Source organism: Pungitius pungitius, chromosome 12 (assembly GCF_949316345.1).
Source record: "Pungitius pungitius chromosome 12, fPunPun2.1, whole genome shotgun sequence".
Classification (NCBI taxonomy): Eukaryota; Metazoa; Chordata; class Actinopteri; order Perciformes; family Gasterosteidae; genus Pungitius; species Pungitius pungitius.
In genome coordinates this window covers 15738414-15757497 of record NC_084911.1, presented here as the reverse complement: position 1 = coordinate 15757497, position 19084 = coordinate 15738414, and the positions used below count along the sequence as shown (strand labels likewise).

Below are 19084 nucleotides of genomic sequence, written 5' to 3'. Positions count from 1 at the left end.
TGTCATCCACGTGAATCGTGTAGATCCGAAGTTTTTTTTGGGGGGGGGGTCCGAGACCCGGTGCTAATACGGTACAGGTGTCTTAACGGCCGTTATCTACCAGACCGAATAGTAACTCTGATTTCGGTGCCTTAATTAGATGCCACTTAAATGCCTCCCGCTTCTCCCTGATGCCCCGAAAACGGACGTTAGAGGGAAGTGAAACAGCGCCGCACGGGACGCTAGTAAACACTACACTGGACAGCAGGTAACGTTAGCCTACCGTTAGCTAGCAGCTGAAGTATATACATATTTTAAATATGTCAATGGAGCAACCATAGTTAAAATACTGACAGCTAAACGGTGTAAAGTGTGTCTGTGTTTCACTCAACAGTCTGTAGCTGCCGTTGTCTGAAAAACAAACAGATGTTGCGTTCACGTGAAATTCGCCTCACCAGCCTTGTGATGCATTTTCCCATTGTTTTTGTCGTTTAACAGTATTTTACTGGTGAAATAAGTTTTTGTTATAAGTTATTGTTATTACATTATTAATTCATTTAATGTTGAGCTCACTATTGTTTCCTTTTTTTCACTAACTAAAAAAAAAGAAGCAGGGGTGCCCTGTAGGTCTTCTCTCCAACCCCAGTTAACACTAACTGATGAAGTTGTTAACAAATAAATAAAATATCTGCCTGGTCACTTAACATGTTGATTTTGAATAATGTGGTTACTATTGGATTATTGTCATAAATGGCTTTCGGTCATGTTTGAATATCTTACTTTTTTTTTAAACGTGTCCCTAAAGATTTTAGTTCAGGTTATAGATTGACTACTTTAAAACAAAGTAAACTATCTAATGTAGGTACAGTCTTTATAGACATCATTATTATTCAACCCAGCGGCTAATTGTTTTACAAATTCCATTAACATAAGGGATAAGAAATGCCATTTGTATTTTATCCAACCCTTTGAAGGTGCATGGTGCTGCCATAATGAGGACACCTGCTGGATTTAGGTAACTTAGTTAACTTCTTTGCTCAAGGAAAGAATGACCTGTTATCCACTTTGTCATGTCAGGGATTTATATAAGGTGCTGTAACTTTGTTGGTCCAGAATTAGAGGGTTACCTGTTTGATTATAGCCAATCCACTTCTCCAGACACCACTACAATACTGGGACTAGCCCAAACCATGAAAAACATCCCAAGACCCTCTATCTCACCTTCAAAATATGTCAATATAATTTTGCCTGCAGTATATAGTGTAGCAAGGTAGTCTTCAGTATTTTTTATAGTTACATTTTAGGGGACCCCCCAAGAGTCCTAAGTCATTTCGAACCCTGTGAATAAGCATTGTGGAAGGTATATGTGGGATTGACTCAAACATGTAATCAATGTACTGTGGCTTGCTGAAATATTTTGTAAATCTAAATATCAATCTAAAACACCGAATATCACAGCAACCTGCTCTGATTTTACTGCGTGAACATTACATTTTGTGAGCTATAAACATTCCTTTGGCCTCGGAAAAGAGTGAAACACTTTTATTGTGAAAGACCAGAGATTGAGGAGTGGGAAGGAAAAGGCTCTCGTGAGCGCGCGCTGTGCTGTAGACGTGCTCCTGTGGGTTTATCCGGTTGGCTGCTGGCAGCGCGGGAACGCGCCCGGGCGGCTCCGTAGAAGAAAAAAAAGCAAAGCGGGGATCTCGGTGTGACAGCTCAGACTGTCCACGTCAACACACCGAGCGAGCACGGCGGCGGAGATGGACTACGCGACTCTGGTGAGCGGGTTCTGCTTTAGTCTCGGGCTCCAGGGGGGGGTTCAGTTTTCTGGGAAGCGTGTGAATTATTGGTTAGGTTTGTTCTGCTTTTATTAGCGCCCGTGACCATTTATTGCGTTATGGCAGTTGTGGACGTGGGGGATCCTGGAGAGGGAGAAGGGAAGACGGGGGGAGGGAAGAGGGTGGGTGTAGAGGGAGGCTGCAGATCGTTATTGATGAATCAGAAATAGCTTTGATTCATTCTTTAGACTGAGAGTGCCATCTCGACCATGTCATCTGATCGAGGACGCGCACAGGCCTGACCTGACCACAGTGCTTCGCGTGCAGTCGGCGCTTCTGAAAGACAGGTTTTCTTCTTCTTCTTCTTCTTCTTCTTCTACGCGTGTGAAACTAGACGTCTAGAGGGTTGTCCCTGCTGGTTTTGGTTTTGGGGGGCTCCAACTTGCTGAACGTTAAGTTAAGGTGTAAACTTCGCTTCGCGATAGACCGGCTCAGACAGTCAGCTGTTATCCACTTATCCACGCAGAGTCCCGCGCGCAGCGCAACAGGCGCAAGCACGAGCCGACGGGTCGCTTTCTCCTGCAGAGACACGAGTCAAGTGTCGCACGACGGGGTCGAGTCGCGCGCGCGCGCCCATGTGTGTTTATATATGTGTGGTATCGCGCGTGCGTGCGCGCGTTCGCGTTTTTAAATGTCCGCTTGTACTGAGCGCTGTGTGTGCACGGATCGGTTGACGTGTAGAGCAGAGTAGGTGCCACGTCCACCTCTCTCTCTCTCTCTCTCTCTCACTCTCTCCCTCCCGTCATACTCTATTCGCTCTCTCTCCATCCCCCCCCTCTCTCTCCTCCCCTTGCCTTCCGCACTATTTGTTCAGCCTCTTTTCCACTCCCTCATTCTTCTTCTCTCAAACTTCTCCAGTTCGTTTTCTTTCTGTCAGTGCTGTAAAGTAACTAGGTACCTTTTACACTAATTATTTTCACTGTATTACCTTATTTGTGCTTGTGTGTATTTCCATTTAACTCGTACTAGTACTAAGACAGTACAGTACTTGACTTTACTATATCCATAACATACAACTCCAGTGAAATACAAATGTGTATTTGCATATTTTGCGTATAAAGAACGTGCCATTACCAACAAATGAATTAAAGAAAATAAAAGGAAAGGAGGTTGTCACGTTGCCTTCCTCCGGCTCCTATTCAGGGGGTGCAGTTTCCCCACTTGAAAGGGAACACCAGCTGATGCCTGTTTCCTCCCATCAACCTGCCGTTCTTCTCTTCTCTACACATCCTATGAGAGAGGAAAAAAAAGGACCAAAAAAGTCACTACTATAGAGATATGGTACAAATATGTCAAGTTTGTGAGGCAAGCCATATGAATTAGATTTGGAGTTGATTTGGATGGGAGGGTCTCCAAGACTGAGCAACAACAACCCTGCATTCAAGTGTCGGGGGACACAATCTATGTTATCCAAGTCTTTGCAAGCGTTACATCTATTTGGGCTTATTCTGAGAAAAGTCCACAGGAAATCAAACAAAGAACTGCCGCGGCATCGAATGAATCCCTACATTTCTGTCTTCCTATTTGACACCTATATCCATTGATGGAGCAGTGGGCATCTTTCTTTCTCATCAAATGTATTAGAGTTAAAGAAAATAGGTTATCTCTCTCTCTCTCTCCCCCTTCCTCCCTCCCTCCACCATGGGTTGCTTGCTTGTCCATGATGTGGTAAACATAAAAAAAATGCACTTATGTCAGCTGCCGAGTCCAAATGGCCAGATACTCTGATGTTGTTGTTTTCTCCAGGCCTTCTGGTTTTGTTTACTTACTCCAGAGAAAATCATCATGTTTTAATCAAACAGCCAATTTGTTTTTCATTTGTTACTTCTCCTAGCTTTTTTTTTTAATTATACGTCTACCTCAGAGAATTCCTACCTCCACACAACAAACAAGCAGCTCTGATTCTGAGTCGTTTGCCACCGTGGGATATTCCCGACATGAAGTAGCGCTGCTACGCTAGCCATGGAGCCGTTGGTCCCTCGCCTGCATGGTGAGGTGCAGAGAGCTGCTCCCCTGAGGGCAGATCAGGACCAGGGATCAGCAGCCTGTGGCTAAACTTGGTCTAGTCCTAAAGTACACAAAGGGTTAACTCGTAACACTCAGACCTAGATGCTACGTGTGAGTGTAACTAAAGCCATGAAGAGGGAGGAGTGTAACGTCTCTTATGGAATACGGTCGACCGTTTAATACAGCACTGCCTAACATAATGATCTCGTCTTTAATTTCCATCCCAAGCACGTACACGAGGTGAACTGTTCCTGTGGATTGCAGAGCAACGTTTTGCGGGGGGAATTTGTGTGTCAGATCCAAGGATTTGAAATGTGTCCGTCACTCATGCTCACAGTCCCCTTAATCCTCCCGTAACCATGGTGATGCTAGCCGGGGAGGGGGGAAATGGTGTGGCGGGTGTCGTGTAAGTTCCTGGTCTAAGTTCTGTGATACACTCTGACTGTGAATCTACGCTAGTCAGTGCATAACAGAACTTTGTCTCGGGTCTGGAAACTCTTCCCCCGCGGATGCTGGACCCCGTCTTTGGGCATTGACACATCCGGGAAAGAACATGCTGAAGGAAGCTGGATGACCAAAGGAAAGCAGTTGGTGTGCCCATGGCGTTATTGGTATGACTGAGGTTGATCCAGGCGTGGGCCGGACCGGACCTCACCCAGTCTGAGGAGTCTCCCTCAGCAAGACTGGGCTGTGAAAGACGTTGTCTCCGCTTGTTGTTGCAGGAACCCTCCCTCTACACAGTGAAGGCTGTGTTCATCCTCGACAATGATTGCAACAGACTTCTGTCCAAGGTAAAGGCACACTGCTGACCTTCCTCACAAAGTGCACCAAGCATGCATTCGTCTTTTATTTAATCCTTCGTTTGTAAATGGACTTTTTTGACCACTCAAAGCTCTGTAATATATGATATTTTCCAACCTGGTTTTTGTTTTTTTAAGTATTTGTGTCGCCATTTACAACGTTTAGAGAGGGGGAATGGCCATAATTTTATCATCTTTTGATTTTTTTTAATATAGACTTTAGAAGTTTAGGTCAGAATTATAAATGCTTAAAAAAGGATTATACACTGTGTTATGGTGCCTCATTGCCTCACCTGTTGCATAACCTCGCCCTCCCCCCCTCACAGCCCCATTGTTGAAAAAGAAAGCCCCCCCCCCCCCCCCCCCCCCCAACTCACTCCAACGCTTGTCTGTTTCAGTATTATGACCCCGAGCTTTACCCCTCCATGAAGGAACAGAAGAACTTTGAGAGGAACGTCTTCAACAAGACCCACAAGGCCGACAGTAGGTCCCCCCCCCCCCCCCCTCATGCTCCAATGTCCCGTATCGATGACTGTGCTCCTGTACATGATGACCAGTTAGTCCCTGGGGGGTCTGAGCGTGCCACGCCCTCCTTAGTGGAACTTTTCGTTTGTTGGTTTGTTGAGTTTCTATACTGCAGAATAAGTTCTATTCAGATGATACCTGACTCCCTGCCCGAGGCCTCCTTATCACCCAGCCAGTATATTGCTCCTTTTGTTCCAAACTCCACCTTCATTCCTCCTTTTCTCCTCTTTTTTTCTCCCATGTCATGCTATCCCCCCTCACCTCCCCTCTGTCTCTTTCACCCTTCCTCTCACTTTCCCTTTTTCTTTTCCTCACTCCCAGGTTTATACCTTTTACCCTTTACCTCCCTCTTGTGCCATTCATCCCTCCCTGTCATTTGTTGTTCCATTAAATGTACTTTTGCATGTGATTAACATAAAGTTCTTTGTCTGTTTTTCATCCGTCTCTCTGTAGATGAGATTGCTTTCCTGGAGGGGATGACGGTGGTCTATAAGAGCAGTATAGATCTCTTCTTCTATGTGGTGGGAAGTCCTCAGGAGAACGAGGTATGGGAGCCTTTCTGTTGTTGAAACGTTGCACTTATTGGGAACTATTCTCCGCGGCAGATTAATGCACATTTGCAAGCACATTTTTTTTTAATGGAAATTAAAAAATACATATAGATAAAACAAACCTTTAAATGGACCAAATTCATAGAATCAAAACCAATAAACCTTTAGTTTGAAATCGTCAAACTCTCGAAGAGTGCCTTCTTTGACATGTCACTGCATGTGGCCCTATTCCCTGTAGGTGGGCCCGGGTATTGTGCATGCCACCTTGCTGCAGTGGGAATATCATTCATTTCATGAGTTACAACTGTGTTTGGCATGCTATAACATGTCAAAATGAATGCTGTGAATTGGACCCGAGGCCTTGTTTGTTATCAGTTGATGTACTTTCTGCTTTTACATATTCCAATTTGGAGCTTGTGCTGCTCGCTTTTGTCATAAAAGTAAAGAGGTTAACCTCAATATATTGACATATATATTTCCTTAATTTATTCCACAAAAATTAGGTGTTAAACTATTAAAGACTTGAATACGTGAAATAATTTCCGCCCCCGTAAACTACAGTGCAGTTCCAACCGTAATAACACTTTAACCTCAGGTGAACATCTCACATGTCTGTGTACTTTGTGGGGAAACTCAATCTATTTAATTTGGTAATTACTGTAGGAACCTTTTGAGATGAAAGTGTTTGGGGTCCTCTTTTAAAATGCTTGGCCAGACGCCCCCTTTTAAATAGTCCACGGTATGACCATAACATAATATTTGCTTAATGCATGTCCGAGGGTAGATTAAGGATTAAATGAGGGCATTTTAAGGGATTCTTATGTTACAGTGTGGCGATCTGAAGGTAGAAAATTAATTGGTGGCCTTTATAGAGTCATTGACTATCAAAAGGCTGCTTATGGTTCATGAAGGTTGAGCTATACCGGTAGTATTCTTTTGTGGTTAAATACCACTAAGGAAGAAAATGGTTTGGGTTTCATGCATCTTCTGAACAGCTTGTTTTGAGTAATAAAAGCTGTCTTGAACCTACCGTACGATACTGAACATTTAGCAGCTAAAGTGACAAATCCCTCAGTAGCTGGTGGAGACCAAAACATAGCTTAAACCATTGTATTAGCATAAACACTAAATGTACACACATCTAATATTCATGTTATTTTGTGTATGCAATTAAGATGCCAAACGTGTTTCATTAGGCATGCTATTCTTCCGTTTTGCCCGCAAGCGACCATCAAAAACTGATTGCCATTTGTCTTTTTCTCTCTAGCTGATGCTGGTGTCCGTCCTGAGCTGCCTGTTTGAGTCCCTCAGTCAGATCCTTAGGTATGTACTCTCATTGAGTGTAAAAAAAAGGTCTACTATCGTCATTAATAGTATTCATTTTTACATTAAAAATATTTAAATAAATCAATGGGCGACGTACACTGCAAGCATTTAAATCGGGGACAGTCCCCTTGTTACATTTATAATACACACATTTTAATCTGAATGAGAATATTGATTCACATTGTAAAAATGAAAGCTGAATGGTATTACAATGACACCCAGTCCTCCTTTTATATATTTATTCAACACCGAGGTGTGTGTGTGTGTGTGTACACACAATGAGGCATCATGGTGTGTGTGTGTACACACACACACACACACCATGATGCCTCATTGATGCCTCATTGTTGAATGCCACAGTGGCGGATGTGGTTGCTATGGGAACCTTCACAGCAGAAATGCAGTGTGTGAGCGACAGAGACATTGAGAGACTATAAAATCAAACAGAGTGTAAAATAGGCTATTATACTAATTATGATATATATAGATAGATCTATCTATATAGTAGTCTAGATTTTAGTTTAATGTCAGTGAAGCTGTTGAATAATAAATGTTTCTGTTCGGGCCTGTTTTAATGTTTGCAATTTATTTGGGAATGCAAATGATTGTGTCATGTGGATTTGAGTTTGTCCTGAACTCTGATATTAAAAGGAGCATTGGACATTTTTGGAGAGTGAATGAGTCACACCACCCTCCTGTCTTTGCGTTAAGCATAGGGGGCGGAGACAGAAGATGAAACGCCTAGCTCAGCATTTCTGGTAGCATCTCCTTGTTATATAAGAATGTGGTGTTTTTGCAGTTTTACAGTGAAGCTATGACTTGATCAGTGAATGAATTCCCCAAATGCCCAAATGTGCCCTTACTGACATTATGTGAACTTGCTTGTGAGTGCAGTGTTATAGACTGGATTGTTTGTTTTTCTTGCAGGAAAAATGTGGAGCGACGGTGTTTACTGGACAACATGGAAGGGGTGTTCATGATTGTGGACGAAATCATTGATGGAGGGTAAGAGATAAATGATGTGTACAGGGGATATTCACTTTAAGTCCATCAAGAATGCCTTCACATGACTACTTCACATGTTTTCCTGTTGTCAATTCATCTGTTACTAATGCTATTACAGAAATACTGGAACTACGTGTGCTGTTGTCATTCCTGATGTGTCCTTTACGCCTTTTCCAGGGTGATCCTGGAGAGTGACCCCCAGCAGGTCCTGCAGAAGGTCAACTACAGGGTGAGATGACTGATGACTGTGACAAGCTGCACATTCATTTGAATCGCTGGAAAGTCACATGGAAGGCAATGTTCTGTTAAGAAGCAGCTGTTTGGCCTGTTTGGAGCGAGTGCATTCAGACCCATACCCACAGCGTTTCTTACCAGCTTTACCTTTCCTTCTGTCCTTCTCCCTGTGTCTCTCTCTTCTGATTGGTGTCAGCTAATGTCGGATCCAGCCTATGGCTTTGTCCTGTTTGATTACATCCTGGGTAACGTAGAGGGCCAAACAGACAAGAGCCCGCTGCTGTAGGCAGACGGACAGAGTGGGTGAGAGAGAGCGAGAGAGACATTGTGAGGTGGAGCGAATGAATGAGTGAGATGGAGACAGGGAAGGGACGAAGGAGGGCTGGGAAAGATGGATGAGGTAAATGCATGCTGACAGAGGCTTGCAGAACTTTAACCTGATGGTGGCACTAGAGAAAAAGTAACGGACCCCAAAAATACACATACTGTATCCTCTGGGGACCACAACTGTCCTTGATGAAATGGCATTAGTTGTCCAGGTACTTTAGACCATAGTGGTGACTGACGGGAGGGTCCAGCTGCAGTGCTCCAGGCTGGGGGCACCTCTCTTCTGCTCAGGGCTTACGGCGATCATCAGAACTGGATGGCATCCGTTCATTAGTTACGATAGCACCGGGACAACAAACACAAACGTAATATTTCAATATGATTGGAAATTGTGTAGTAAGGCAGTGGTTCCCGAACTCAGGGTAGCAGCTTCATCACCAACCTTAACACACTGCCACAATAAAAAAACAAAAAACGTAAACAAACAGACATGAGGACTTGACCTGCGTTGTGCTCGAACCACGGCGCTCAGAGGAGTCCAGGGTACAAACAGCAAAAAAACAATGAGCGCACTAAAACCCACTCTGCGGCTGGACGCCATTGGAGGACAGACCAACAGTAGCATGGCTATTAATACTAATGGGAGTTGGGATTGGCTGAGCTTTGATTGTCACATTTTATTGAATGGTTGGATCAGTGTAAATACCAATGCTTCTAGATTTCTGCATTTTTCACTTCCACTGAACTCTGGTCCTTTTGTTTTACAGGTCGATGAAAACCCATTGTCTGAACAAAGCATGGCGCAGGTAACACACACATAGGGACATGACACATACATACATACGTTTTGTAAGTGAACCCATCAGCTAATGCAGACACGCTCACAAGTGGAGCGTGGCTGCTAGTTGAAGAGATCTTTTTTTACTACTTGCCAGAAGCAGGAAAGGAAAAGGAAACTATTTGGAAAATAAATGACTGTCTTTTTTATTTTGATAGTTTGCCATATTGAAAAATGAATGTAGTGTATTCGGCCAAAGAGTTGGATGAGAACATTGATACCATCGTGATGTTTGGGTGGTAAATGTGAAGCAATAACAAGTGGCTAGCAGCCACTTAGCATTCCTTAGCGCTTTAGCTGGAAAACTGCAAACAGATTTCTTTCCAATTGTGCACGTTGACCTCATCTCTCTACTGGTATTAACATGTGGCTCTTGTCACTGATTACCACCAGCTACCAGTAGTAGCAGAGCTCATATGAGAGTTTGACATGCTTCTGCTCATTCTTCATGCTAACATGCTAGCAACGCTTTAGCTCACTTTGCACTTGACTGAAAGGATGTTCTTTACATGGATCAACAACTACCTCTATCGCACAAGACTCTTTTAGTCCTGGACTTGATGTCAAACTATTTGCACACCCCTTTCTAAGGCATGCTCTAAGATGTTCTTTATCTCTTGCTTTTAACCCTGACAGCACATAACAGAAAAACTGGCGCTGACCTCTAATGTAAGTCTCTACTAACCTGCACTGCACTGCACCGCTTATTGTGTGTGTGTGTGTGTGTGTGTGTGTGTGTGTGTGTGTGTGTGTGTGTGTGTGTGTGTGTGTGTGTGTGTGTGTGTGTGTGTGTGTGTGTGTGTGTGTGTGTGTGTCTCCATACTGCAATGCTCCACTGTGTGTCTGGAGGTTAAAGGTCAGGGGTCATATATAAGCTTAGAAAGTACAGTGAAGACCTGTGTTGTGTTACTCGGCCACACATAAAGAACCAGAATGGTTTTAAAATGTAATGTAAAAGTAGTTACACAGTCATAAAGAAAGTTATAAGAGGCCAAATGTATATCTGTATTATGCTAGAACAGGTGTCTGCCTGTTGTACAGTGAGTAGCACTAAACCCATGGAAGCCATCTCCCATGAGCCCCCGCTCCCCCCGACTGTTATCGGAGCTCCATATGCTCCCTGCTGGTAGATTGAGGAATGACCCCCCTCTGTGCTAGAAGTCTGGTTTTCAGCATGACTATGACAACTTATGTTTATGGGAGGAAAAAACTGCCCAAACTACTTTTGCATATAAAAGCATAAAGATGACAATTGCGATCATATTTTATCTGGCGATGTTGTCGATGGATTCATGTTGCACAAGTAGCTGTCATAGCTGTGATTTAGGAGACTCTATTGTGTGTGAGGAGTGATAAACACAAGCCTGACTACAATCTGTCAATGTGGTCCATCACTCAGTTTAATATGTAATTCCTACACATTTATTACATATTTTGAAAAGTCCTGATAGTTTGTGGAACCAGTATTCCACTTGTCCTTGTTTCAACATGGAGGACTGGAACTCCGCTCAGCAGGCTCAGGGTGACATCTAGTGGTTCATCAGTGGTGCTGCAGCACTGTTCTTAGTGTTAAGAAGAAACCCAAACACATTTGTATCATTACAATGTTTATTATTGCAGAATGTCCACAGATTATTATGTCTTTAGGGGTGTTTTTCCTCAAAGATCTTTTTTCCTCTTATGCTGCATAATGCTACATTCAACCTTTTTCATTCTTTCTATATTTCCCAGGTCCTGCAGTCGGCCAAAGAGCAGATCAAATGGTCCATACTGAAATGACTTGGACCAGACATATTTAGGTTTGTCAAGAAAGCTCTAGAGCACATTTTTAGTCATAAAGCTTTTTAATTTATTCTATTAGAAGGCAGAAGGGAAGGACAGGCTGCTTTATGTGGCAGTAATAGGATCATCTTTGTTGTGTTATGGCATTTTGTTACATTGCGTATGCCAGGAATTGGCTTATTTGGATTCGGGAGCAGGGTTAGCTCGTGTTTCTCATGCACGTTTAACGTTTAACAGCCAAATGACATCATATTATTGAGTTATTAATCACCAAACTAATCAATGAAAATACTGGAAACCTGATTAGTGATACTGACCCATCATTTAGATTCTGGTGGAACAGCAACTATCAGACCGTGGGAAATATTTAATCTTTTTCGCATATTGCTGATGTGTGCAATTTACTCTGTTTATAATTGAATAAAATCTCAAGGGTAAACTGGAACACAATAATATATCGGCAAATGCACGTTAAAAAGAGGAATAACATACAATATAGTTTAACTATTATATAGACCATGTCCTTCAACAAGGATGGTCTTACATTCTCATACACACACACCTCTGCTACTCATAACGCGTATTTAAAAAGAATGTAACGACATTAAACAAATGTTTGGGAGGGAATGTGTTACTGTTGCACGTCAGTCAAACACCTTATTTTTCTAAAGTGGAATTCTCTCATGAAGTTAAATTTAATATTTGTACATAATTAAAGGGACCTTAAAGATTATACAGAATAATCTATTTTCTGAGACGTAATGATATGTATTAAATATTTTCTTAAGAAAGAAAATGAAAAGCCAAAGACATTTTGTTACATTTAGACGTTTTTGAAGCATTTGTCTGATATAGTTTTGTCCGTCCACTATTTGTGAGATTGAGAATACATTTAATAAAGAATATTTTTTTCTTTATAATTTGTTTTGTTATTGTCTTTGTATTTATTTGTTCTCAATCCAAAACATTGATAAGGTCAAGAAATACAAATGTATTCCTCGCTTTCATGTGGCCATTATCCAAGCAGGAGCCAGATCAGGCTGTGTGGAATACTAATGAGCTCTGGACATGCAACTCGGCGGGTGGGCGTGGTCACGGATGTTATTGGCAGAAACTGTGCGATCAGGAGACACGTGCCAGGACCCCCCCCCCCCCACCCCCCCACCAGCCAATGGTTCGTTCTGGTTTTCTTCAGCACTATTCTGATTGGTTGGGTACAAATACAAATGATTGAGGATATATTTGATCATAACCCCACCACTGAAGCAAGATTTGAATAATTCTGTTTTGCCTCCATTGTACATTTTATACATTCTAATAGTAAAATGGAACAATTCATGAAATAATTCATCTTATCAGAAGATTCATTCTGTGGATTTTATTCACAGAGGTCAACAAGGGTTTACAGATGCAAAATATTCATTTATTATGCCCTCTGAAGGAAATCTATCATTTTTTTTACTACATCATATATATATTTTTTAAGGCATTTTATCCAAGTTCAGTGTGGATGTGGATACAGTTGGATCTGCATAAAGAAATGTCCAAAATTCCGCAGACCTCGACAGCAATACAAACCACCAATAACATGCTGTCACTTTCAACTTTCTCCAAAACTAGCAGCCACTCACAAAGGCCCGTCTTAGAAATGACGCAATCTTTTATTAACCAATCAGCGTTGACCTTTATCTCCTGCTCAGCCGGACGGAAAACCCTGCCCCCTGGTGGTACACTGAAATACTTGTAGTGTGGTATCTGTACGACAGATACAAACAATGCTCAACACGTTTTTGGTAGAAAGGCAGTACAATTGTATAATAAAATAATGAAAATGTCTAACACTAAAACTGCTTTACTGGTAAGACAAGTGACAATAGTGTGGGTGTGTGTGTGTGTGTGTGTCTGTGTGTGTCACAGCCTCAAATCTTAAACTGTTACACGGATGCCACGAGTATGTCTGGTTCACACAAACGTCCTATACTGGAGACAGAAAGAGACGTACACAGCCATGAGCACCTAGCCCTCATTCTAGTGTGTTTGTGCATTCAATCAGGCTCAGTGCAAATCCAGATGACAGGTGATCCACGGGTGGATTGGCGTCCACAAGCCGATGGGTGGAAAGGCGCTCCACAGAGAAGCTGAATACATTTATGTTGTTTTGGTTGAAGAAGAACAAAAAGAATTACAACATCTGCTTTTTTCTTGTTCTTACTTTTGTTGTTCTTCCTTTTGTTCTTCTTATTTCGTCTTTGTGGGGAGCCAGCTGAGGTCCGAACCAGGACTAGTTATACAATTCAAACATTAAAGCCTTAAATCTGTAATCATTTTAATATTTATAGGAATAACAATCACTTGACGTCATCGCCCGGCTAGCTCAGTCGGTAGAGCATGAGACTCTTAATCTCAGGGTCGTGGGTTCGAGCCCCACGTTGGGCGGCTTCATTTTGAGGATGAAGTGCAAGCCCGTCCAATGATTATGCAGAGGAGAGGTGATAATGACTTCCTTTTAAAGAGTTAACGTATTGCGTAACTCTGCTAACAAGAGCTGCCGGTACATACCACATGTAGTTAAACATCATTAATTTAAGTCTTCAGCTTCTTCTTACCAGGAGAATTTTTATCAACCTCTGTACAGTATTTTGTCCTCCATAATTTCCATGTGTTATTTAACATAGTCCTTCATGCTTTTAGTTGTGTAACACTATGGCATATTGGACGAGTTGACGTTATAATGTATTATTAGTGTTTACAGTAATACGTTTACACCTCCATTTAACACTACACATATTTCTAATTGGTATTTTGAACTTTGTATTTATTCAAACATTACAACACAGTAGTACATCGCCCGGCTAGCTCAGTCGGTAGAGCATGAGACTCTTAATCTCAGGGTCGTGGGTTCGAGCCCCACGTTGGGCGCGTCCTTTTAGACCTGGTTGCGGGCTGCACCAGATTACCATGAGTTTATCGAGTAATAAAGCCAAACTACTATATACTTTTTACCACTCGTTACAATGTGCCAGTGATTATACGTGATCTTTCATTAATTTACTTAGTAAGTGTGATACATTTATATGAAGTGAGGCAGTGTATTGCGGTTGAAGGGAACGACCCACATCAACATTGCTGCCTGAAGACATTGCTTTTCCCCTTGAAAACATCACTTATCATGTGTTTTGTATTTTATAGTTGTAATCCCATTAGATAATGTTCTCACTTTAAGAATAAAGGGTCTGATAGAAAGATCTGATAGACTCTACTTTAGTGTTGTAAAACCAATACACAAAAAGTGAATAGGTTTGTGAAAGTTAAACTCAAAAGGCCCACTGTGAGCCAGCGCTTGATTTGTCTTTTCTGGGCTGAAAAATGGAAAATATATGCTGAGAAAAAAAGTGTGGCAGTGCAGTAGTGAAATGAGTGGCTTTTGAATAGGTTCTGACTCGACAGAAATAAGTGGGTCATCATAATCATCATCTATCAGATGGTCAGATGGTCTGGCTTTCATCACATCCCATGTATAAACACAGAGGAGTATTCTGCGTTCCATGGGTCAGCTTTTTTAAATACTCAATCTGTTTGACTTGGCTGAGTGTGTGTGTGTGTGTGTTAGGGGGTCGTGGGGTTAAGTTCTTCTAAAAAAGTGTACTGTTAATTTCTCCCTTTAAATAAATCTACTTCATCTTCCTCTTGCCCTGCGGACCCCTTTCAATCAAAAGTCAGGGGCGGACATTTAAAAAGTGAACAGCCAAGCTTTGTGTTGGTCTTCATATGTCCTGCTTCACTGCCTGCCTGGTTTATATAACCCACCACGCGCAGCACCATTGGCTGGTGGTGGATTAGCATATAGCAGCTGATTGGCCAAGGCTTTGACAGTGACAAATTGGCCTCCATAGTGATTGGGTAGTAAAGGGGCGATGTCATTGAATGTGGGCTGTGCAAGAAAAAGGGCGAGAGAGGTTCATGGAAGTGAGAGAGACAAAGTAGTGGGAGGGATCAAAATGGTAAAGAGACAAAGCATTTAGGAGAGAGAGAGAGAGAGAGAGAGAGAGAGAGAGAGAGAGAGAGAGAGAGAGAGAGAGAGAGAGAGAGAGAGAGAGAGAGAGAGAGAGAGACGTTATTATATCTTGAAGATAAATTAAATGAGGACCTACTCTGCAGTAAAATGAAACAATTTTGAAACTTTTTCCAAAGACTAAAGAGTCAGAACGGTCTGTGCCTAAAAGGTGGAATGTCACGTGCACTTTTGTAAGCTGTACATTTCTTAAAATAAAATCCTTCGGGAAAACGAAACCTCTGTTCAAGAGGATGTTGTGTATTCGTTATGTATTATAATTATTTTTAAAAAATCTATTTATTTGCACTCGTGTTTTTGTTTACTTATGAAACAAAACATATATATATATATATATATATTTATATACACATAACACATTATTCATGCTCCAGATATGATAATGACTCCAGTCAATCGAGAAACAATTTCTCATTGAACTGAATGAGAACATGTTTTTCTTGGCTGGTACTGTACACAATTAAACTTTTTTAAATGTCTAGATCCCTGCGAAACACCTCGCACAGCTACGTTGATGAAACACTAACCTGAAGGGGTTGGACCCACCCCTCCCCTCCCACACACCCTGAGTCTCTGACTCAGACTGAGTCTCTGACTCTGACTGCTGCTCCTCACGTGGAGGTATTCATTTCCCATATGCTGATCCTCATCCTGAACTTTAATGAAATTGGGATGTTTGGTTACAGGCGACTCCAGCTGGACGCCCGGCTGTGAATATTAATTAGCACCTTGAAAACGGCGAGCCGCCGACACCACGACGCGTCACGTGACAGCAGGAGAGTCTGCCAACAACAGCCGCCGACTGCGGCCTGGGGAACCCTCCAGAGATCCTCGTGGAGGCAGACAGCACATCACACACACACACACACACACACACCAGACCAGATTCTACCTGGCGTTCGTTCGGGCCGGACTCCCTTCATCCCCCATTCAGTAGTGGAAGGAGAAAAACAAAACACATGGCCTTCATACCGCATGCCTCCTTCTCAAATGAATAGAACCGAAGAGAACCTAGGGGCCTCTTATGCCCCCATCTGGCCATCTGCGTTCTACAAGACGAATGGCTCCGTGTTAAAACGCCATGCACACCTCCCCCTTATGCTTCAGACACGCTGATAATAAAACGAATAAATAAATAAATAAAATAAAAACTGTTAGGATCAAGTCTTTGAGAGGTTGATCCTGTGGGATTCTATGGACGAGGCCGTGGACACTCGGCAAGGCCTCTGGATCTGCTGTACTTCAACCCACAAGGTGGGAAAAAGTTGGTCTCACACACAGACGTTATAGACGTTATAAATGATGCCCCGGTGCCTAAAAAAACAAACTGGGTTTGATGTAAGATCTCAGAGCTCTGATTGGAGAAACACAAAACCAGGCGCAGGAAAACATGCGTGGCACAATTATAGCGACAGAAAAGCCATTTATCGCAGCAGGAAGGTAAACACACGGGACAGGTCGGCTCAAACAGAGGCTGGCAAACCCACACAGCTCTACCTCACGTTTGCCCCCCCCCCCGGACCCAGCTCAATTGAAACAGCCTGGCCAGTATTTGGTGGTGATGGAAAGAAAAAAATCAAAGCCTCAGGGTCATGAAGGATGTTCAGAGAGCGAATGTTAAGTGTAACATATTTAGTCAAAATTGATAATATTGAAATGTTGGTGTTCCTGTGGTTAAAATGGTCAAATTTCTTTCTTTACCCTCTGGATTTCTGGTATTCAACAGAAAAGTGCAGCACCGACTGGCACTGAACCGTTTTACATCCACCGCAGAGCAGCTCATCTCGCATCCAACAGCCATGAATGAAACCCACCTCCCAGACCACATGTTCTCCCAACAGAAGCACTTGTAAAATCCTATACATGTGTGCAGCACCCGTGCCATTTATGCACCTTCTCCTTTTCACCACTGGATGGTGCAAAAAGCTAGTTCACAACCTATATATTATATCTTTTCAAATGTGTTAATTGGAATAGTTTCCAGGGCACAAACCTGATCATATATATATATATATATATATATATATATATATGGGGAAAATATATGACTACGCTGTGCTTGGTAGATAACATATTAATGTGGCATTAGTTATTGTTAGTGAGCAATGGGGCCTGACAAATAAACAATACGAATAACAAAAGGTCAGTTTACTATCTGCTCGTAGTGACAGACTCAAGCTGATGATGTCACTGCCTTCTCTGATGCTTCATATTTTCTGTCTGTCATCTGGGGACCAAATGTGCTCCTTCCTCATAAAAACTGTCCAAATGAAAGTCGGTGTGAAGCCAGTGGGATCATCTCTCTTTGTGTGCGTCTGTGTGTATGTGTGTACTTTGAGTCCTTTACATTATCACCCAGATGCTGCTGCGTGGTGTTGAGACAAACCCTGGAGCTTTGGCTAGCTTTGATCCAGTGGTGACCACCGAGTGTGTCTCACACACACACACACACACGGACACACACACACACATACACACACACACACACAGGTCTGAATGGCTGTCTGTTCTGCTTGTCTGAAGTAACCAAAGGCTGTCCGGGACAAAGGGGGGAGTGACAAGCCTCTGTGATTGGTCACGGAGGACTTTGACTGACATGTGAGGGCAGCTGGAAGGAGTGGGCGGAGTCAATGGGAGCCTTCCGCCAGTTGAGTTTGGTGTTTTCACGTGTGCGTGTTTGTGGGTCGCACAAGCAATGAGATGATGTTGGAAAATAGAAATTTCCCTCAATCTTGTCTTTCTGCAGAAATATGTGTCTCTCTCTGACAGCAAGGTTCATGTTGAGATGATAACACAATACTCACCTGGCGGTTTGGACATTTCACAAAAAACATACTTTTTATTTCAAATCCTGTTCATTTCCATGTCGTTACACGCATGCATTTTTTTCAAGATAAACTTCCATCGGCGCAGGAAACCACTCGTTTAGGGTTAAGTGATAGAACGGCTTCATTTCGTTTGGTTTGGCTTCAACCAACTATGGAAGTGACGTTACTTTAGTTTCGCTCCCTTTGGCCTCACGCATTTGACTTATGAATTTGCAAAAAGTACCAAAGTCCTTGTTGCAAGGAAAGAGGAAACATTGGAAAGAAGTGTGGAAACGTCTCTGCCAACGACAGCTACAGCTGGATCCCAGGTGTTTTTTTAACCATTTTTCACTGCAGGACATTTTGAAATCACTCAAACATCAGCCAAAATATAGAAAGTCACTCAAGACGTAAACACTGATATTATTTGTCTTACAATGTTGAACTATTGCTTTAATGTACACAGTAATAAATGAATACCTTATTTTAATGCATATGAATATAAACTAACTTCAAGCAAACAAACAGTAACTTGAGCATCAAATGATGATGATGATGATGATTGTAGGTATGTGAGCCGTTCTTGGCAGTGTGATTGACAAATGTGTGTGTGTCTATGTGAAAGTGTGTGTGTGTGTGAGAGAGATAATTTATGGAGAAAACACGGCTAATTGCAAACACGTTTTAAAGGCTGAGGCCTGCGTCAGTTGTGTCATGTTACACACTGACACTACACACACGCACACACACACACACACACACACACACACACACACACACACGCACACACGCACACACACACACACACACACACACACACACACACACAAACACACACACACACACTAAGTCATTATTCCCTGCATAAATGTAGAGCCCATCATTAACGTACAACTGTTTTAGAGGCATCACTCACACACACACACACACACACACACACACACACACACACACACACACACACACACACACACACACACACACACACACATT

General features: G+C 42.4%; 1 protein-coding gene and 2 non-coding genes across 6 annotated transcripts; all 3 read left to right on the top strand.

The window, feature by feature from the left end:
- Positions 1-1603: 1603 nt before the first annotated feature.
- copz2 (COPI coat complex subunit zeta 2) lies at positions 1604-12124 on the top strand. Of its 4 annotated transcripts, none has more exons than XM_037476222.2 (10): positions 1604-1757; positions 4547-4615; positions 5023-5107; positions 5603-5694; positions 6968-7023; positions 7954-8031; positions 8209-8260; positions 9360-9398; positions 10067-10099; positions 11162-12124. In XM_037476222.2, exons 1-10 carry the CDS (start codon positions 1740-1742, stop codon positions 11207-11209), a joined length of 570 nt encoding a protein of 189 aa, XP_037332119.2. In that variant the 5' UTR covers positions 1604-1739; the 3' UTR covers positions 11210-12124. The 4 variants fall into 4 exon arrangements, with proteins under 4 accessions (XP_037332119.2, XP_037332121.2, XP_062422140.1 ...); XM_037476223.2 differs by lacking the exon at positions 1604-1757 and adding an exon at positions 4318-4435; XM_037476224.2 differs by lacking the exon at positions 10067-10099.
- A 1451-nt stretch (positions 12125-13575) lies between these two features.
- On the top strand, positions 13576-13648 carry trnak-cuu (transfer RNA lysine (anticodon CUU)). The gene has a single exon. It is a non-coding gene; the product is annotated as a tRNA-Lys (tRNA).
- A 410-nt stretch (positions 13649-14058) lies between these two features.
- Positions 14059-14131, top strand: trnak-cuu (transfer RNA lysine (anticodon CUU)). Its single transcript has one exon. It is a non-coding gene; the product is annotated as a tRNA-Lys (tRNA).
- Positions 14132-19084: the final 4953 nt, after the last annotated feature.

What these genes read in the sequence shown, in the direction of transcription:
- copz2 (XM_037476222.2), top strand. An exon ending in CAAGACCCACAAGGCCGACA is followed by an intron (nt 5,108 to 5,602) that starts GTAGGTCCCCCC and finishes GTCTCTCTGTAG; the next exon opens with ATGAGATTGCTTTCCTGGAG. An exon ending in AACTGGCGCTGACCTCTAAT is followed by an intron (nt 10,100 to 11,161) that starts GTAAGTCTCTAC and finishes TATATTTCCCAG; the next exon opens with GTCCTGCAGTCGGCCAAAGA.